At 61.0% G+C, this 21,401-nt stretch overlaps 1 protein-coding gene across 14 annotated transcripts in view; it reads right to left on the bottom strand.

The window, feature by feature from the left end:
• The window catches only part of BRSK2 (BR serine/threonine kinase 2), a 51,714-nt gene extending 35,249 nt beyond the window's left edge, over nt 1-16,465 (bottom strand). For 11 of the 14 annotated variants that reach the window (XR_013757892.1, XR_013757893.1, XM_079105355.1 and 8 more), the window contains exon 1: nt 16,043-16,464. Coding sequence is in view for 12 of the 14 variants with exons in the window: in XM_079105355.1 (XP_078961481.1) it covers nt 16,043-16,136 (94 nt within the window). In the remaining 2 variants the exon portion in view is untranslated. Of the gene's footprint in view, nt 1-16,042 lie in introns of all 14 variants that reach the window. The other 3 variants (XM_079105344.1, XM_079105352.1, XM_079105353.1) reach the window with 1 other exon arrangement.
• Between the last annotated feature and the right edge of the window lie 4,936 nt (nt 16,466-21,401).

Raw genomic sequence — 21,401 nt, 5'->3', positions numbered from 1 at the left:
CAACTCCGGGCCCAAGACCCGGGAGAGCTGGAGTCCCAAGGAAGCCCAGCAGGCCAGCAGCACCCCAGCCGTCAGCTCAGAGGCTGCAGCTGCGAGGCAGAAGCCTGTGCCCTCACCCAGAGGCGCCTGCTCAGGGCTCTTTTGTGCTTTGAGATGCCGTGTGGTCGGAGCCAGGCCGGCGCCTCGCTCCGCAGCTGTCGCGTGGTCCTCTGGGGCGGAGCTGACACACAGGAGCCGCACAGACTTTGAGAGCTCCTTTGGTCTCTGCCTCAGCACACACATCCCATCTCAGGAGCCCGCCGCTGCTGCCGGCATCCTGCATCCCTCACAGCCCGCCAGGCCTGCACTGTCGCTGTGGACAGTCTGCCTTCTCCAGCTTCAGGGCAGGAGCCATGTGGCACATACTCTGGCCCCTCAGAGGCCACACAGACCTCAAGGTAGATGGTGGCTGTAGGCTCCGAGCACCCCAAGTAAAATGGCCAGCCTGTGTGAACTGGGGAGATAGGGTCCTTCCTAAATAAAGAGCTCTGGCCAGCCAATTAGAACCCACAACACCCCAGCTGTTCCCAAAGAAGCCGAGGGTGTGACAGGCAGTTCTCCAAAGAAACACAGTGAGATGTTGGTGACTAAGTGCCTGCACAGAGTGGGTCCATGGCCTGCCCAAGAAACCACCAACACTGGGGAGAACTGTCCCAGGCAGCAGAAGCCCCACAGGCTCAGGGCACAGCTCCTGGGAGGGAGGAAACAGGTGGGGACAGAGAAGCAAGGGAACCTCAGACCCAAATCCGGCAACCCTTAGGCAGAGTCACTTCCCCCTGGGGTCCAGTCACCAGGAGGGGTGCAAAAGCTAGGACCCCAACTCAGGAAGTTCTTCCTCCAGCCACGCCCTGCTCACAGGCAGAGCCAGAGTGGGTTAGGGTAGGAAGGACTGGTGGGGGAGTCCGACTGGCCCTCACCTGTGCAGCCACGCTGAGAGGGCTGCAGGAGTCCACAAATCAGTGCTGAGCGGGGGGCCATGCAGTATGCCCCTTTGAGACCCACTGGCCCCAAGCCTGCCAAGGAGAGGCCCAGGCTGGGGGCCCATAGGTGGGGAAGACACAGGGTCCTCCAGCTAGAGGCTGAGGTGTGAAGACCCCCCCATACTACTGCATGCCCCTAACCCTTCCAATGACCACTGCCCTCAGGCCTGTCCCCAAGCTCCTGGGGTGGACGTGACATGGTATCTCACACTGGACTCCATTTTCCAAAGCCTGAATTCAAGATGGGGCTGGTGCATCTCTCCAGGGACTTGGAGAACAGGTCCACAGGCAGCCATGTGGACAGAGGCTGGCCAGGTGGCCAAGAGGATGGCCCAGGCAGTGGTACTGTGGGCATGAGCTGGGTATCATGGGTCCCCCAGGCTGGCAGGAGAGCAAGAAGGCTACAGCTTGGGTCCTTGTGGAGGCAGAGGAGATCTGTGTTCCAAGAGCTGGATTCGGGTGGAAGGGCCTGGGGCCCTGACCTCGCCCAGGTGTGTCATCAGCACACAGGATGGGGGCTTCACGCCTGCTGCTCGGGATGCGGAAGGGCTGAGAGCCTGCAGGATGGGGTCCCCTTCCCGCCTAGACGGTCATCAGCAGGCCCAGCCCTGCCAGCGTGAGTCGCCATGGTGACACAGAGACAGCTGGACTAACCTTGGGGTGATGCAACAGAAGCCGACCCTCCCCAGCCAGTCCCCACAGGAGTCCACCTGCCTCAGAGGCCCTGCAGCAGTGGGTGGACGTTCCAGGAGACCCTGTCGGAGAGCAAGACCTCGTGGGGCGCACACGGCTCCGGCCCAGGGCCCCAGGCAGGCGGGCCCTGAGAGCTTCCCCTGGCTCCCTACCCGGGGCCACAAGCACCGTGAAGCCATGGATTTAAGGGTGTGTGGGGAACTGAGTGGCAAGCAGCCCCCCCACTGTGTTCCTGTTCTGTGCCCCTGGCCCTCCCTGGCCCAGCCGGGGCCCAACACACATTGGGATGATGTTCTTATAGGGACGCCTCGTGGAGGTGGGCGGGGACCCCACTCCAGCCCCCCGGTGCTGGTGAACACGGTAGGCTTATTCACTGGTGTCTGCGATTCGGTACTGTGAAATCCGCCAGTGAAACACCCTGCTGCTGGTAATGCCATGGGCTGCTGTCTAAAGGCCCCTCGTTCTCTTCCCTGCAGCCCAGACCTGGGGCTGGGGAGCTGCTGACAAGGCCACTGGCTACCCACCTGCAGGTGGCAGACCTGGGGACCCCAGAGAGAGAAGTATTTGGGGGGTGCTGGTACTCTCTTTGAAGGCACATGCAGTGTGGGAGGCAGGGAGGTCAGCGTGGGCCAGGCAGGGACGAGTGGGGGGAAGGGTCATCCACCAGGAGGCCCCAGGGCACTCCGTGGGTGGGGCAGCCTCACGCCCAGAGGAGCGCAGCTGTCGGTGATCCCTGGACAGTGCTGTCCAGCCCCCTGGGGACAAGTGGGCCAGGGGGAGACTGGCAGGACAGCTGTGCTGGACGGAGTGCAGGTGGCTGGGCTTGGGGCACTCAGCACACCTGGCTCTGGGGCGGCCAGGGCAGGGAGGGCAGGCGGCAGCACACAGGCCTGGCCTGGGGCGGCCCAGTTGAGCCCCAGGGCCCCAGGCTGCTCCCTCCCGCCTGCAGGCCCCACCCCTCAGGGCCCCAGGGATGGGTGAGGGGGTTGCCATGGTGATGAGGTTGGGGATGCCTTCCTCGGGAAGCCCCAGGGAGCCCCCACCTGTCATCCCACACGCAGGCAGACACAGGCAGCAGGCCTGCACACATGCACACAGACTGCACACACAGATGTGTGCACCCCCACACCAACTGCATACGTGCACATCATATAGACACAGATTTAGGCCTGTAGCCAGGCACCTGCCCTCAAGCCCCAACCCAAGGATGCAAACTCTAGCCTCCTGGCCTCTTTACAAACTGCTGGCTGGGGTCATGCTGTCCTCCTCCCAGCCCAGGGATGGGCCCACCCTTCCAAGAAGCACAGCTGGCAGAGGGTCTGCTTCCTGAACCAGAGCTGTTCCTGCCCCACCTGCTCCCTCTCACTTGCCCTGTCTCACCCACTCTGAGTGCTCAGTCCCCTCAGCGATGTCGTCCGCAGGGGTGTGGGGCCCAGCCAGTCACTCTAGGCCTTTTCACCAGCAGAGCCAGTATCTTTGAGTGGTCCAGGGGCAGAGAGAGCCTCCCTAGTCCCTCTTTCCAGAGACACCTCTGGTCACCATAACTGAGGCAGGCAGTGAGGAGCGGGCCCAGAGGACCAGCAAGGCCCAGTACCCGCAGCCTAGAGCAGAGCCCCAGATCTGCTGCAGGGTGGACAGGGTGCCCCAGGCCCTCCCTGCCGGAGCCTGGGCTAACACACACTGGATTTATGTTCTTGTTCTTGTAGGGGCACGCCCTCCTGGAGGTGTGCAGGGACCCCACTCCAATCCCCATGGTGCCAGGGTCACATTAGATTCTTATTAACCAGAGCTGTCCTGCCCCACTTAAGTCACCTGCCAGGTCACTTAGCCAGAATTCACTGGCTCCATGCCAGGCCCCTGCAGGAGGATAGAGGGGTCTCAAGAGAGGAGGTGCTCAGAGCCTGGGGTGCAGGGGTGGGGGACTCACAAGGCCCAGCCAGCGAGAGGTGGGCATGGCACCGGCAGGGCTGCAGCGAGGCCTGGCCACTCTCCGGGGACACTCGGAGGTCTATTCCAGGCCTGAGAGCACTGCGTGCGGTGGGGGAGGGCAGCAGCTCCAGGGTCTGCCCCAGTGGGGTGGACTGCTGCAGGCCAGGCCCAGGGAGGAGGCAGCATCTGGCCATTGCCCCTGGCCTGGCCACTCCCACGCCCTCTGCAGCAGCACAACCTCCCGGGTCCCAGACGCTGCTCAGGCCCCCAGACCAACCTGCCACCTGAACAACCAGACACCCCGCCCACAGCACCGGGAGGGAATCACACAGAGCCCTGCAGTCACCCACTGCGACAGGGACAGCCACACCAGCCCAGCCCCGCCCGTGAGCGCCTGCTGTCCCGGAGGAGCAGGCCGCGTGGTAATCTCCAGTGTGGGGTAATAATAGAATCTGCTTAGTGGGCAGTAGGCAGGAAGGACAGGGAGAGGAGAGAGGCAGAGCCCGCTGGCCTACACCCCGGTGCTCCCAAATACCAACACCTGCCCCACATGCCACAGAGCCAGCGCTGCACCAGACCCTGGGCAGGACGCCCAGCCTCGCCCATCCCTCTCCAGGCTGGCGCTGGGGCTGCTGGCCTCCGCCACGTCAGGCTCTCCACCCTTCTTCACCCACTCTCCTCCACAGGTGCTGGGACGAGGTCAGAGGGCTGCACACTGTACAATTGGCACCCAGAGTCTGCGGCCCGTGCCTGCCCCGACACACCAGGCAGTGAAGGCTGCTGCCACTCCATCCACGCACCCCAATCCCACGTAGTCCACAGCCCTGGGAGAGGCGTCCCTGGGGCGCAGATGTGACAGGGAATGAAGGTCAGGAAGGGGAGGCAGAGGACATGGGGTGACATGAGGAGCGAGGCCCATGGGGGGTCAGCCCTGGTGCCCCAGATCCCGTGACTCATAGGCCTTGGGGTGCTGCGGGTCAGGATGCGAGGCCAGCTGAAGCAGGGCGCGAGGTAGAGGGCCCCAGGGTGGCCGGAGCCTGGCCGTGGAGTGCTCCTGTGGGGCTGGGAGGGGCACGGTTCAGATGCCCACAGACCACACGGATCCTGCCTGCACTCCTCCGGCTTAACTCGGGGAGGCGTGAAGAGGGACCCTGCCATGCGCCCCAGGGAGGGAACCAGGCACCTGCCACTGCCCCGGTGCCACAGGACACAGTGCTGGAATACTCACATCAGGGAAACCAGGATCCACCACCTCCCAGAAGCCGGGGAGGACCCTCTCTAGAGCAGCCTGGACACACCCAGACGCAAAGTGCTCAAGGACCTTGCTGGTGAGCATCTAAATAAACCCAGGTCAGGAGCAGGAGCCCCGCACAGCCTGCCCCTGCCCAGCCACGACAATTCACCACAAAGCAACACACAGCCCTGGTCTGCAGGCCACACCAGGTACAGGAGGCGGCTGGCAAATCCCAGGTCATGCAAAGCTTGGCCTGATGGGCACAGACTTGGTTTATGAAGCCATAAAACCAAACACCACCAGGAGGGCCACCTGTCCCAAGGCCACACTAACCAGGACAGGGCCAGACACTGCCCTGCCACCATGGTCCCCATGATCGTGCACCAGGCACCCCCAACAGGGCTCCAGTGCCCAGTGCACAGCTGACGGCTGGCCCCACTGGTCCTGGGGTCCATATGGGGAGAGGACAGGCCAGGGCCTGGACACACACACTTGGCCTGAGATCCCCTAGAGTTGATGGCCATCCTGCATGTCAAAGCTGGTTCTGGGGTTGCCAGGGCAGACTCAGTGTCTGGTCCCAAGACGACAAGCGTCCTTGTGATGAGCCCCTGAGGTCCAGCAAGGAACCTCTGAGGCAGTGATGAGGAGCAGGCCTTTGTCACCTCCGGAGGGGGCCTGGCTCCCCAGGATTCTCACAAAGACAAGAGAATGTCCCTCAACAGAGACCAGCCCTGCAAAGATAGATGAAACCACAGGCACCCAGCCCCAAAGCCGTCCTGCTTCTGAGGGGCTCCTGGGGCAGACAGGCAGCCACATTCAGCCTGGGCAGCATGGACAGGCCTGGAGCCCAAGTGCCCACTGGGCTTCTCTTACCAGGAAAGGGGCCACTGGCTCAGGGCCGGTTTCCCACAGAAGAAGCCCCCAGGGCCAGCATTCACCAGCAAGGGACCAGCATGGGGGGTCTCTGCGCACCCTGCTCTCTGCGAAGTGGTGCCCTATGATCCCAGGACCCTAAGAAGTTCTCGCTGGCAGGACCGACTCCAGCATGACCAGGATGACCCTGATGCAGAAGTTCCTACAGTGTCCCATGAACTGGTGACCACATGGCCAAGGTGCCTCTCTGGCCTGGGGATGCCTGCTGCTGACACCCGGGAAACCCCCACAGGCGCCACATCCCCCTCCTCATACACAAGGAAGATCAGTCTGAGGAACCCAGGCCTCAGGGCCAGGGAGGTGGCATGACGGGGTGAGGGGCCAGGCACCGGTGCAGACCCCCACCATGGGGCAGTGACCCCAGTACAGCAGACAAGGCTCAAGGGAACATGGGGACACTGGGGCCTGCAGTGAGACCCCTTCGCCCAACCCTGGGCCACTGTGCTGGGGTGGACAGGGTCTTGGTAGAGAAAAGGCTGGGCAACAAGCCCAACAGGCCCCCAGCATGTCCTCCAGGAATAGGATGGGACCTTCGGCTGGCACTCAAGTCCACCCACTGGACACAGCTGCGTCCACCCGCAGATATACTTGTCATACTGGCACTTGCCAGGGTAGAGTCTGTCTGTACTGCTGTGATTAGGTGTGAATCCCCGGGATTTGGGTTTAGAGCTCACAAACCTCCAATCCGAGACAATCTGGCAGCTGGCTCGGTGCTGATCCTCCGGCTCAGCGGCCTCCAGGCCTCCTCTGTGGGAGCCAGGCTCCCAAGGCCTCTGTCCTTTCTAAGCCCATTTCCTTTTCCCAAGCCAGCCCAGGAGGGCATGAGGGGGGCTTCCTGAGTCCAGACCAATTCCAAGTGCCCCAACCCAGGGGCCTTCAGGCACAGCCTTGAGGGCCCTTGGAGCCCTGAGGGCTGCCTGGGTTGTCCAGTGGACTGCAGGGGAACCTGGCATCCTCCCACCTGCTTGCCTCCCAGCAGGGGCGGTGCAGGCAAGCAGCTGACTCAGATGGGGCAGCCTAGGGCCCAGCCTGCAGTGGCCTCTGCTCTACCAAGCCCCTGTGCACCTCAGGGCCATCCCACACACTCCTAATGTTGTCCACTCATAGGCCACAAAGAGCCCAGGACAAGGGCAGCCAGGAGTGGCACCAGGCAACAGACTGCGTCACTGTGTGCCTAGCCCCACCCCCAGGGCACCCACGTTCCAGGCTGTCGTCTCCCAACCAGAGTCACGCAGGGGAGGATCTGCTGCAGCAGCTCCAACGTCAGAACCAAGCACAGACAGGGGCCGCTCTCCACCAGTGACAGCCCAGCCTGCAGAGAGCTCAGACGCACCTGCATGGCCACAGGAGCCCCAGTGCACACCAGGGCCTCGGCAGCACAGAACCCGCAGCCGCAGCTGGGGCAGCCCTGGGAACTCACCGGGTACTCCTGAGCCCCTCACAGCTCTCTCCAGTTGCAGCTGGGGTCTTGAGGACCCACAGCTGAGGGTGGCCCCCACACAGAGGCAGGAGCTGTGGATTTCAGCACAGCCCTGCTGGACAGCTCCTGAGTGGCAGCAGGCAGGGCCTGGCGACCCACCCACCCAGGTGCAGCAGCATCCGGGCCCCAGCACCACTGGAGCCTGCCAAGCCATTCCCTGGAAACTAGGGAGAGTGGACAGAGATGGGTGGGGGCCACCTGAGCTGCCCATCAGCCAGGAGGCACAGTGCAGTGGGTACAGGGGTCCAAGGTCATACAGTGCCAAGTGTCCACATCCTCCAGGGACATGCTCACTGCAGAGTGGCCCCCACCCCAGGGGCCTATTCTTGAACAGTGGCCTGTTCTTCCCGGCTGCCTCAGACCTGGTCAGACAGACCATAAAACACAGGTGTGCACCAAGTGTGAGCCCTGACTGACAGGTGGGAGAACAGCCCACTCCTCGCACAGCCCTGACCTCAGGCAGGAACCCAGGTGCCCACACAGCAGCTGCTCACAGGTGTGTGTCACACGTGTGAGCACATGTTGAGGCCACAGGTCAGGTGTGCCGGCACAGTAGCTCCACAGACAGCAGCTGGGACAGGTAGCCTGCAGTCACTCAGCTCCCTGTCTACCCCGTCACTGTGCATCTGCTGGACATGCTGCAGTGCCCCCACAGGGACCCTCAGAGCCCCTGAAGGTGAACTGAGCGAAAGCCCCCAGCCCAGAGGCTGAGGCTGCACCTGGAGCTGGAAGCCAGTGGGGAGTAAGGGGCTGTGGCAGAAGCCAGCGTTCAGCAAGTCAAGCCTGAGGTGCTGACCCACAAGGTCTGGCCCCATGAGGAGGCTGGGAGGAAGACTCCCACAACCAGCCCACAGTCCAGCCCACGGGACTCGTGGCCACCCGCTGATCCTCACCCATCCCCTCCCCAGGGAGGAGGGACTGGAGGGCTCAGGGTGAAGCGTGCAGGCCACCTGGTGCCTGGGCCTTCTGGGGTGCCAAGCCCCGCCCTCCCCACAGCAGAACTAAAACGGGCTGCTCCTCCTGTGACATCTGCTCCCGCTGAGATGGCACCCACATGCTTGGCATGCAGTGAACATTCTGGAATGTGGGAGCCACTGACCCAGGCTGACTCAGGTCCACACTTGTTGCCCCAACCCTGGCTTGGTGCTGGGGCATTAGGTACCCATGAACAATGGTAGATGGACTCAAGGTGGTGCCCCATTTGGGGGTCAGGGGTTGAGTAAGAGGAGGCAGATAGGCCGCAACCTCTCCTGGCCTTCCAGGCGGGCCTTGACCAGTATCAGCATCAGTCGGGGGCTTGTCAGAAGCGCAGACTTCAGGCCCACATAACCCAGCCTTGGTGACACAGGGGCCAAGGACCCCTGGGAGTAGTCCCCGCCCAGGGACCAGTGGGCACTGGCCACAGCCTGAGGGGGCCTTGCTGTCCCTGGACAGCACGTGCAGAATGGCCAGCAGAGGCTGTAGGCTTCAGGAGATAGTCCTTCTAAGTTAAGTCCTGCCCTGGACTAGACTTCTGCTGGTATTTAGGAATCACCATTAGTTCCCAGGGCAAAAGGCGCTGTGGCGGAAGAGCCGACTTCTCAAGCCAGACACCAAAGCGCTTTGTTAGACCCTGCCTGGGGTGCGCCTCCACACAGGGCCTGGGGGCGTGAAGCAAAACTGGCCCTAGGTCCTGCAGCCAAGGCCAGGAGCTCATGGGTTCCAGAGAGTCCTCTGCATCCATATCAGGAAGTGCCATGATCCAGGGTGAGCCCAGGGCTGGGACAGTTCCCACAATGGCCCCAACCCCACAGACATCCCAGGAACCACAGGGCTGAGGTTCAGGGGCCCCAAGCACAGAGGCCAGGAGCCAAAGGGCCACAGCTGACCTGCTGCCCCCATGCCTGCAGGCAGAAGACAGGCGAGGCCAATCCAGAGATGCATCTGGGGTCATCATGGCAGCATGTGGCAAAGGAACAGGGACAGGACAAGCCCCTTCACCAGCCCAGGGCCTGTGAGGCAGGGGAGAAGCAGCTGCCAGCCAGAGCCCTGAGGGACTGTGCTGGCCACACGTCCCCTTGCCTGGGCACAGCTGGCCGACTAACTTTGCCACAACCCTCATCATCTCTCCCTGCTCGCTGCCCCACAGATGAAAATCCTCTCAGCTGAGGGGGTGAACAGGCACAATGGCCATCTGTCCTCGTCTCTCCTGTTGTATCCCAGGCCCCTTGGCCTGCACACCACCAACCCCAAGGGAGCCCCTGGCCACAGCACCAGACCAGGCCCTGCTCAGCCCAGGCAAGGACATCCCCTGGGCCTCATTTCTCCATCACACCAAGGCCATCTCACAGGTGGAGAAACCCAGGCTTGAAGATGAGTGAGCCCCACCTGCAGTCTGGGCTCTCAGTCACGTACCTGGGGGAAGCCCTCCCCTGGGGGCCCTGCACATAACCAGACCTCAGCAGTGTCCTAGATTCAGGGCCCCAGACAGTCACCACCACGCCCTGGTCCTGGCCTGCGATGGGGCCCGCCCAGCTCCCGGCCGGCTGGAGGTCCTTTGTGCCGTGGGAGGGCAGCAGCATCCTCTCTGCAGCCCCCATCAGGGGCTGGCGGAAGACCTAAGCCCAGCCACCTGGCTCAGTGCCTCAGGAAACAGCAGGCACAAGAAGCCTGCTGCTCTCAGTGGTCAGGGGACCCCTGGCTCCCTGGGCAAGTTCCAGGCCTCAGGGCTGTGCTCACTCTGGGGGCTCCCATGTACTTCCTGCCAACCAAAGACCTCCAGGGCTTGGCCAGGCCCTTGTGGAACTGCAGGCCCTGCCATGTGCCCAGCAGAAGGGACATTCGAAGGACGAGGGCAGGGCTACCTGAGGAGGTGGGGGCTTCACCTGGCTGTTGGACTCCGGTCTCTGAGACAAAATGAGTACATTAAGAACCCAGGCTGCCTCCCAGCCCAAGTTCCACCAGCCAGCAGCAATGCCCAGGCCCCTGATGTGGCCCCCTCTGGCCAGCACCTTGCCTGGGGCAGATGGTGCACCTCTCAAACCCAGGGCAGGGAGGTCCCCTGCTCAGGAAACAGCTGGGCAGGGGCCCAGGTGAGCCTCCGACCCTAGCAGCCACGTGGCAACAACCCCAGCAAGTTGGCCCTCCTTGGCCATGGGCCCTGGGGCTGGCCTCAGTTACCCACAGCCATGTGGTTCGACCCAACAGTCCTTCTCCCTGGGCTCTAAGGGCCCACCAAGCAAGGCCGCCCACCCCTGTCCCAGCCCTTTCACCCAGGCAAGGGGCTGCCCAGCAGCCGGGTCACCCTGGGCTCCCCAGCCACACCACCCCTCAGAGGCCACACTCCTAACCATGCAGGCTTTCCCTGCAAACCGCCCACGGCTCCGAGCCTCAGCTGACGCACAGCCGCCCCCACCTGCATCACTGGCCACACAGCAGCTGTCCAGGCTGCCCTACCGCCTCTGCCTGAGGGCCAGGAAGACTAATCCTGCCCTTAAGGACCCTGTGCCCAGCCTTAGCTCAGAGTGGGCAGCAAAGGTGTGACTGCCTGGAGGCCCCTTCTTCCCTATGCAGGCCAAGGATCTCCTGCCCCCAGGGACCGTCCAGAGGGTCCCAGGAGTCCAGCCTGGCCCTGTCCCCATCCCCACCAACCCAGAATTGTCAGTTCAACCCTGGCCAGGCCCACAAGGATGCTGTGGCCACCAGGGAAGCGGATCTGTCACACAGGCCAGGACCCTGGGGCAGATAGGACCTAATCTTGGCCCAAGAACAAGTGCCACCGGCTCGACACACGTCAATCTACGTGATCCTCCTGCTCTTCCCTGGGCTCGAGGAAGCATCTGAGACCCAACCTCCAGCCAGGACACCCAGGGCTACAGAAAGGAGAGGCTTTTCTTTAAGGGCTGGATGGGGACGCTGCCCTACAGGCAGGGCCTGACTCCCAGCTGCTGGGCTCCAGGACACTGGCCCCTCAGAGGCGGCAGAGCAAGGCCTGGGCCAAGCAGGCTGGGCTCTGAGAGGCGGCCGGGCTGGCACAATCTCTGCTTTGTCTCTGCGGCCTCTGTCCCAGCCCAGCCTCCATCCTGTCCAGAGCACAGGGCACAGGGCTTCCCTGGGGCGAGGCCTTGGGGAGGCCTGTGGGCAGCTTGGCCACCTTGGGCTAGAACCTGGGCCTAGAGCCCAGCACATGGAGGACTGCCCTGACCCACCGCCTGAGGCATCAGGCTGGCACCCTTAACTCCCTGCAAAGTGCAGGGCAGCACGAGCCCACCAGATGCCCGCCAGATGCCCCTGCTGCCACGCAACAACTGTGTCCTGCCCAGACACTGTCCAGCCTGGGGACCCATTCCACAGATGGGGTCCTGAGGCTCAAAGCCCCTCTGCTGCCTGGTGGCCAGAGCCCAGGTCAGTGAAACACAATCACCCCACCAAGCCCCGAGGCCCCAAGGGTCTGCGCACGGAGATGCTGACTCTGCAGGCAGTCTGACTGTCCCCAGGCACCGTCCAAAAGGAATCGCAGGCTCACTGCACAGGTGTGCTCCACGGCCCCTCCAGAGCACTAGCCACAGACCCCCAACTACTGGAGCTGGACTTGGTGCAGCTGTCTGCTGCCAAGAGAAGGTGCACATGCCAGAGCAGCAGCCATGCCTAGCAGAGACCGTGCTGCCACCTGGCCCACACCTGCACTGAGGGCACTCCACAAACATGAGGAGAGAAGCCAGGACTAACAGCAGGACACAGGCCCCACGCTAAGGGCAGGCCAGGGCCAGCGGCAGGTAGGGGGAACAGCAGGCAGCCCTGGTGTCCTGAAGGACAGCCTTGCTGGCCTTGAGGTGGCTGCTGGGGAGAGGAGCCTGGGCACACGAGTACGTCAGGAGTCCCCACGCCAGTGATAGGCAGCACAACTCTTGGCCACCCTGTGAGCAAGGGCAGGGCCCTGGCCACTTTGGGCAGGCAGGGACAGGGCAGGACTCGAGAGAGCAGCCTGTCAGCACCTGCAGCAGTGGCAGGCTTGGCAGTGCTCACCCCTGGACCTGCACAAGGATCTGCCAGAAACAGGCCCCCCTAGGCGCTGGCGCAGGCTGGCCAAGTTTCGCAACACAACAAGGGCCAGACCTGGCCCTGCCTCCACGTGCAACCGAGGTGTCTGTGCAGGGCACTGGTTTCCGATCATCCAGACCAGCCCTACCTGGGCAATGTCAGGGCAGAGAGCCAGCTACAGCCCACTGTGCACAGGCCCAGCACACCAGGGTCCTTCCAGGCCTCAGGCAGAGCCCACTCATGGTCAGCAGTTCAGGACACACCTCAGCATGCACGCTCAGGTCGTGTCCACTGCCCAGCATGGCCTTCCAGTACGAGTGGCCCCTGGCCCCTCAGGGTGCCTCGCCATGCCAGTGGCAATGCAACAGGATCATACCGCTGCCCCAGTGGGTCAGACAGGAACTGCCTGCCCTCATCACCACACCCTCTGTGCCACACTGTCCCCTCAGAACAGTCCCCACAGACCAGCTCCCAGCCTGGAACAGGCTCTGGGGCCCAGTCTGCACTGCTGGAGGAGGGCTAGGGTGGCACCTGGGCTTTGTGGTAGAGACCTGAGCAGGAGAGAAGTCGGATGGGTGAGCTGCCCACCTGGCACAGCCCCTCCGGCTGCACACCCCCCGCACTCAAGTCTGAACATGTCTTGTGTGGGAAGATGGTGGGCTTTTCTCCCTCCCTGGAACGCTGCCCTTGCTGGAGACTGGGTTCTGAGCCTCGTTTCCCTCACTTAACAGCTGGGTCAGACGGCAGGGCCTGATGTGGGGAAGGGGGCTGTGTAATCACCTGTGAGCTGGTGGCATGGTGACCACCAGATACTGGTGTCCCCAAACACGGAGCTCTATCACCTACACCACTGCAGAGATCACCAGGTCCCGTCCAGCCAGTCATACGTTCCTTGGGCCTCAGCACCACACAGTGCCCCAGGTGGGTCCCTCCTGCCTTCATGCCACTTCCCGAAACAGCCCCGTCCCAGCACCTATCTCCTTCCCCTTTGTGCCTTTCCCTGACTCTGCTGCCCCTTCCTCTCCAGGCAGTATCCGCAGCACCCAGGAACACACGTCCCTCACCTCTGCCTCCCTCCCGTCTCCCCTTCTTCTCCTACCTGCCTCCCTCTCCCTCTTCCACCTGTCCCCATCTAACTGGCTTCCCACCCCAGGTAGCTCTCCTGTTCACCAGCCACAAGGGTTCCACTTGGGAGATGTTCCAGCTCCCCTCCCCCACCCACTGTGACAGCAGCTGGGCAAGCCAGAGGCAGGTGAGTTGGACAGCAGGGACTTGGAGGGCAGCCCCTCACACCCATCCCCAATCCTTGGCACAGCTGACCCTTCCCCAAGAGCCCTGCTCCTGCTCCTCCCCCCTCACCTCTGGATGAAGGGTCTCTAGGTGCAACAAGACTCCAGGAGGGACCTATAGTCCCCCACCTCCTCCCACAAGGTCCTCCCAAGTCCTTCTGGGCTACCGAAGCTAGCCCACCTGGGCATGCCAAACTCTAGTTCACGCAGGTAGGTGCCCTGCTCTGCCTACCACTGAGCTGGCAGGATGAGGCCCTCCAGGACCTAGGCGCTGTCTAGACTTGAAGGGTCTCCCATTCCTGCCTATCCAGACTCGGGATACCATGATGGCAGGGACCGTGTTCTGGTGTCCCTGCAGGAGCCAAGCCCCAACAGTGACTGAACAAGAGTTTCTTGGATCACAGAAAAGTCCAGCAGAGCCCTTGCTGATGGATTCCCACTAGCCCAGGGACACCTGCCCAAGGTCCCAGCAGGAGAAGTCCTCAGGACCACAAGGTTCACAGGCGGTGGTAGACAGAGACACAGCCCACACTCTCCCCTGAGGTCTCCTGGCAGAAGTCCGACCCCCCTCTAGGGTAAAGAGCAGGCCTGGAACACAGCAACTCTGCCTGGCACAAGCGTGTGCACACACACACACACAAATGGGGCACACGTCCACCAAGATGACCCATCACAGAGACAGGTGCTGTGGTGGATTTCCTGGCTACACATTTGCACCGCGGCCACCAGAACTCAGGGTGGGCTGCTTCCCAGATGCTGGGCAGAGAGGCTGCTTGGGCTGCTTTCTAAATTCCACACCACATGCCTTGCTGACACAGGCACACACCTGTCAGCCATCACTGCTAGTCAGAAGAAACCTCCTGTAATTAACGATAGGGCAGTGTAGCCCAACAGGGAGCAGAGAGACCAGTCCTACCCGAGAGGCTGCGGGCACTGTACGTGATCCACCACTGTCATCAGGTGCACGCAGAGAGTGTCTTATGATAACGTTTCATTGGTATGATAATCAGATCATTTCACTGCCTCCTGCACTCTGCTGCCCTGGGCCCTTTCTTCACCAAGGATGTCACAAACTAGTTGTTCTTCCCAGGAAAGGTGACTTTTCTGGACTCAGCTGAAAAACAGCCGTCTGTGCCTCCTCCTCAGCCCAAGCACAAGCCCTGGGCCCTGGGACTCAGGCAGGAGGAGGCAGATCCTAGCGGCCCAGACCCTTCCTGCCTCTGCTACATCACCACTGCCGCCCTCCCCGGGAGCCCAGGCTGGCCCACTTTCTTCCCAGACACAACTGCTTAGCTCTGCCTCCTGCAGCCCTGGGGTGCTTGCAGAGGGCCTCCTGGGCCCCCACCCTCACAGGCAACCTCCTGCTCTCCTCCACTCCCTGGGCTCTGGGGAACTTTCCAAAAAGGAAAGAAGTGGTCAGTGCCAATTGGACCCTTGGGCCACCAGAGATAGGCTGGTCCTGGGAGAAGAAAGAAAATGGCTGAGTCCCAGCCTCCCACAAAGAGGACTGTGTGAACGCGCCTGGCTGACCAGATGAGGGGGCTGGCCAAGCCCAGCCAGGCCTGGAAAGTTGGCCAAATGCAAGGGGAGCTGTGCACACTGCTGGCCCAGGGATGGGCCTTGCAGGGACCCAACCCATCCTGGAAAGACATCCAGGACCTGCCCGGAAGCCCACTCCTCCTATAGGCCCTGAGTCTGCTCCAGGGGCCAGACCTGGATTCTGGTCCAGGCCCAGTAGCAGCCACTCTCTTCCTCCCCTGGGGAGCGCAGTGTCGCATACACCAAGGCCTGAGGCTGGGAGAAGAGGCAGGCGCTGTCCAGCCCTCTGACGGGTCCCTGCGCTCTCCTACCCCCACCGCGGAGGGAGGTCCGGGACTGGCCAGTGGGGCCGGGGTCGCGCGGTCGCGCGGCCGGGGCGCAGCTGCTCCTGCAGCACGCCTATTAGCGCGGCGCGGCAGACGGCAGATGGGCTCCCGCTCGGCCCCCTCCTCTCGCGGCACAATGGGCCCAGCACTCGGGTGCACAATGCGGCCCGGCCCGCGCACCTGCAGCGGGGCCGCCCGGCGCTACCAGGCCGGGTTGAGCGCCCCCGCCGCGGTGCGCCCAGGGGCCGAGCCGCGTGTCCTTGGGCCGCGCCCGGCCGACCGCAGTCGCGCGGCCTGCCGGGCTCCGCCGAGGGACCCGGGCGCTGGGCTGACGGGGGCGCACGGGCCGCCCATTGTTCGCGGCCGCCGGCCCGGGCCGGGCCTACAGCATCACGACTAGGCAGCCTTCCCCGGCCCCACCCGGCGGGTCCACACGGCCTCCCCGGAGGTGCGTCCGCCCGTCAGCCCGCCCGACCCGCGCCCCGGACCGCTCGCGCCCCTAGATCGTCCGAGCCCTCCCGCGCCGCGCCCGGCGCCCCCCGCCCGCCCGGCCCGCGCCCCCAGCGCCGGCGCGCACGCACCTGTCTGCCCCTTGCCCAGCGTCTTCTCCAGCCGGTAGGGCCCCACATACTGCGCGTGCTGCGCCCCGCCGCCGTCCTTCCCCGTCGATGTCATCGCTCCCGGGCCCCGCGCCGGCGAGTGGGCGCCCGGGCGCGGGCAGGGAGGGGCCGGCCAGCCGTGCGTCCGCGTCCGCCGAGCGCCGTCCGCGCTGACCCGGCCGGCGGCGCCCCCGGAGGGCTGCGCTGCTCCGCGCCCCCGCCGCGCCCCGCCGCCCCCCGCGCCGCTCGCGCCGCGCCCGTCCGAGGCCCGGCCGGGGTGATGCCTCCGCCTCGTCAAGAGGACAGGGCGGGCGGGGGGACCAGGCTGCCGCCGCCGCCGCCGCCGCCGCCGCCGAGGCCCGCGCCCCGCGCCCCCGCGCCCCCCGCGCACGCCCGTCCGCGGCCGCGCTGCCGAGCCGAGCCGAGCCAAGCCGAGCCGCGCAGCCGAGCCGAGCCCAGCCGAGCAGCCGAGCCCAGCCGAGCCAAGCCGCCGAACCGAGCCTCTCTGCCGAGCCGAGCCGAGCAGCCGAGTGGAGCCGAGCCGAGCCGAGCCTGATGGAGCGCTGCGGGATGCAGCGATCTCGGCTAATGGTGCCGGCAGCGGCCAATCAGAGGCACTGCCCAATCAGCGCTGCCCGCACTGCCCGCTCGCCCGCCTCCGCCAGCGCTCAGGGAGTCTGGAGAAACCAGGCTGAAGACCAGGCGGGGTTGGGGCGGGACCAGGTGGAGACAAGGCCAGGCCAAGGTACCTCCACCCAATCTCCCGGCCTCTGTACTCCGGCTGTGGACAGCCGGCCTTTAAGGCACACCCGCCCCCGATCGTGCTGGCAGCGGGCCCGAGGGCAGTGGGAGCAGGTGGCTGCTTGGCCCGGGTTTTGGAAGGAGTACCGCGCTCCTCGCCAGGGTGCTGCATGCAGAGCAGAGTTGCTGCACGCGGTTGGGGATGTTGCATGTAGGTTGGGGTGATGGGTTCTGCACGCGGGCAGGGTTGCTGCTCGTAGGTTGGGGTGCTGCGCATCGGCCCGTAGGTTGGGGTGCTGCGCATCGGCGGACGCACCACACTTAATCTGGGGTTGTGTGTGCATTGGGATATTGCATTCAAGTCAAGAGTGCTGTCCACTGCGATGTCCAGCCCTGACCTTGCTCCTCCAGAGGCAGTGCCTGGAAGCCATTCTCCACCGCAGCTCCTGTTTCCACGATATAAGGGGGCAGCATTTCCGGATTCTGCAATGTTGACCAGGACTGCAGCATCAAGAACTCACCCAGTGCCACACCAGCAGGTTGCCTTTGAAGTCCCAGACTTTTGCTTTGAAGTTTTCTCCTTTCAGGTTGAGCGGTAGTCTAGGATGCACAGGCATCCAAGGTCCAGAGAAGCCTCAGGAAAGCTTATGGACAGCAGGCCAATCCAAAGAGGCAACCAGACCTATAGGAATTCTCTTCTTTCAGAAAAGCACTTGGCCCAGCAAGAAGGTGGTAGGAGAGAATCGAGGGCAGATCAGGGGTCCCTGGACTTGTGAACCTCCAGGGGAGCTGCACTGACCACCATGATGCTATCTACAGCATGTTCCCGCATGCTGACATTTTACCTGCAAGCCTTTCTACTGCATGCCCTGTCTGCTGATGTCCAGCTGCCCACCTGCTCCTGCCCACCCTGGAGTTTGCAGTAGTGGACCTGGAAAGGCCAAGTTCTTCCCAGTGCCCCTTGGAGAGGCCAGTGTAAAGGGGAATACTCTGTTTACAAATCCAGCCCAGAAAGAGAGGCAGCCCTCAAAAACTGTCCCCTACACAAGCCTGCCATGTCCCCACCTTGCATTTCTTTGGAGGTCATGCATTAAGGGTCATCAGGTGTCAGATATTGGGTTCTCAGGATGAGACATACCCTGCCAATCGGGGGCAGTGGTGATTTTTAGGTGAATTTAAAGAGTGTGTGGGACTTTGGACTGAAGAAATTGTCCGGCAGTGAGGTATGGCTGGAGGTAGATGGTCATTGGGTGGAAGGTGAGGGAGCGCAGGAGACCAGGAGACAATACGAGTGATCCATGAGCAGAGGAGTGGCAGGGTGGAGGAGGGGACTCCTAGGAGATGCCCAGAGGCTTCCCTGCCAAGTGGTGCTGTCAAGGTCCCTGGCCTCTTCAGCCTACATTTTCTTATGCCCTCAGCAGCATTTGGCCTGTTGACCATCTTGGTCTGGTCACCAAAATTCTTTCCTTCAAGACTCCACTTGTTCCCCATTTGTAGTCCACTGCTGCCCCATCCCATCTCGCTGGGCCTCTTTTCCCCTCCTTGGTCACTCCTCAGTTGTCTTGTATTTGTGCAGCCTGCACCCCTGTTGGTCCCCAGGGCTCAATCAGGGCTCTCTTCCTGCCCCTGTGTCCACCGTAAGTCTTCAGCCTTGGTTTAATTGCCTGTCCACGAGTTGCCACTGCCAGCATTGCCCAGGTGCAGGGCTGTGTGGAGCCAGCTCCCAGCTGAACCTGCCCTGTTGTGTCTGTTGCAGATTAGCCCCTTGTGACAGACACCACATCCTTGTCCTGGAGCTGTGGTGCAGCAGCCCAAGCAGACTGGAGCACAGGCGACAAGTATGGGCTGTGGCCGTGGGGAGCCCTCCATGCCAGTGTGGACCTGAGGTGCAGCAAGCCAGGCCGAGGGCATGCCCACCTGTCGCAGCCCAGCAGCCTGACCCAGGCCAGTGTGGATGGCTATGCGGCACAGCGCTGCAGTGCCACACCCCCAAGCATCCTCGACCTGAAGACTCCAGCCTCCTGCCTCCCGGACCAAAGGCAAGAAAACAGAAGTAGGGCAGACCCGAATGGAAGTTCTTACTCAAGGGTTAACCAATAGCATTAGCGCTTTTCCAAACCCTCATGAGCATAAATGTGGACCAATAGCGTTGACCCAAGTGCTACATAAACCCTGAGACTAGCGCCCTGAAGTGACAACCCCGTGGTAGCCCCTCATGCACCTGCAGGAATCCTGCTTCTAGTCTTCACTCCTGAATGAATCTACTCCTTTTGCTCCTGCCCTCCATTGTCCCATGAATTTCATTGTACAGACTTGTGAATCGGCAACACAGAAGGTTGGTGATGAGCTGCTGGGGTCTGTGGCAACACTGGGGGGCACAGCCACCATTTAGAGGGACAACACTGAGGGCTGTATCGCGCCACTCAATGCTGGTAGGGAGGAGTTCGATTTAGCCGGCTCTGCCCCTCGAGATGACGTCATTCGGCATCCCTTGCTGTGATTGACTGCTAAAAGTAAAAGGGGCTTTCTCAGCTGCAAAGGCCTGCAGCTCACACAGACCCCAGCCACCAGCAGAAGCAGAGAACCCAGTTTTACCTCAAACTCTGGGTTCAGAAGTGTGACCCCTCGTCACAGGCTTTTGTCTGCCAGGCCCATTGGGCCTGGTTCCGAGAAGCCTTGGAAGGAACACACTGGGGGAGAGCAACTGAGAGGCACTTGTAACTGTGGATGCCACAGTTCTTGGTGGCTTTCTCAGTCAATCACATTGTGGGGACAGGAGCCAGGAGGGGACCAGTGCTACTGAGCAAGAAGATCCACACCAGTGTTCAAAAGGGCCATGTCCCTTGAGAAGAGTCCAGGTGAGAGGTCTCATTGGTGGGTCAACACCCCATCACACAGCACTGTCAGAACACAGGAGGCAGAGACTTCCCAGTGACCCATAGGAAACCATGGAGGCCTTGGTACCGAAACCCCATAAGGACAGGACAAGAGAAAACACTGAAGTCCACACCACCTCTTACGAGCCTGCACACCCAAATCCCTAAGAACACATCAGCAAATGATTCCAGCATCATGTGAAAAGACTGCATATGACCCGTAAAGCTTTTTCCAGGAAGGCCAAATCAGTTACTGTTTCAAAATCAATGGATATCACTCACCTGTAGCAGCCTAGAACGGAAAAGCCACAGGATCATTTGTGTAGAAAAAAAATTCTCAGGGACAGCTGGGCATGATGGCACACACCCGTATTCCCAGTGGCCCAGGAGACTGAGGCAGGAGGATCACAATTTCAAAGTCAGCCTCAGCAATTTAGAGAGACCCTAAGCAACTTAGTGAGACCCTGTCTCAAAAATAAAAAGTAAAAAAGGGCTGGGGATGTGACTCAGTGGTTAAATGCCCCTGGGTTCAATCCCTGGTACAAAAAGGAAAAAAAGAGAGAGAGAGAGAGAGTCTCAATGAAGTTGGGATAGAAGAGAACTCCTTCTAGCTGACAAAGAACAACTGCCCAGGACACCATGAACCTGGCAGTGGTGAGAAACCCTCCCTCCAGTCAGAAAGGTGGGAGAACATGCACTCCATTGCTCCATTTGAACAGACCGAGGACACAGCCAATGCACATAGGCAAGGAAAAACCCACACCCATTGGAAGGGAAATATTATGTGATGTCTAATTGTAGGTCTTATTATTGTCTGTAGAAAAGTTTAAGCTACAAAGTTGCTGTTAAAACTAATTAAATGATTTTACCAAAGTCATGGGATAAAAAGCCATCCCTCATCAATTCCATTCCTTTATACTCACAATGGACAATTAACACTTGAAATTTTAAAACAGTACCATTTACAAATAGAATTTTTAAAACATTGAGTGCTTAGGGGTAGATTTAAGATGCATGGGACCTGCACACAGAAAATAGTAAAATACCACTGAGGAAGACGTAACAAGACCTAATGTAGGGAGAGTTATACCATGTTCATGGATTACAAGACAATATTGTTTAACAATTGTCTCCCAAATAATCTGTAGCTCTCTCATGCAAACAGAACCACAGATAGGTTTGGCTTATGGGGTTTTTTGTTTGTTTTAGAAACTGACAGGTTGATTCTAAAATTTATAAAGAAATACAAAGGACCTAGCAAAGCCCACACCATCTCAAAGAAGAGCAGAGCTAGAAAACTCACACTAACAGATTTAAGTCTTATTATAAAGCCAAAGTAATCAAGACAGTATGATATTGACCTAAAGACAGATACATAGACCAAAGAATGAGATGAAAATCCAAAAATAAAATTCTTACATTTATGGCAATTGGTTTTCAAGATAATCCCATGGAGAAAGGATAGTCACTCAACAAATTTACTGGAACAAGTAGACATCCACAAGAAAAAAAGGACCTCCAACCTCTGCAGCCACTCTGGAAAGCAGTGTGGAGATTCCTTAGAAAACTTGGAATGGACCCACCATTTGACCCAGCTATCCCACTCCTCGGCCTATATCCAAAGGACTTAAAATCAGCACACTACAGAGATACAGCCACATCAATGTTCATAGCTGCTCAAGTTACAATAACCAGACTGTGGAACCAACCTAGATGTCCTTCAA

The sequence above is a fragment of the Sciurus vulgaris genome (assembly GCF_902686455.1).
Source record: "Sciurus vulgaris genome assembly, chromosome: 11".
In the NCBI taxonomy this organism is placed as follows: Eukaryota; Metazoa; Chordata; class Mammalia; order Rodentia; family Sciuridae; genus Sciurus; species Sciurus vulgaris.
The sequence above is the reverse complement of the archived record's forward strand: the minus strand, read 5'-3'. Positions and strand labels throughout refer to the sequence as shown.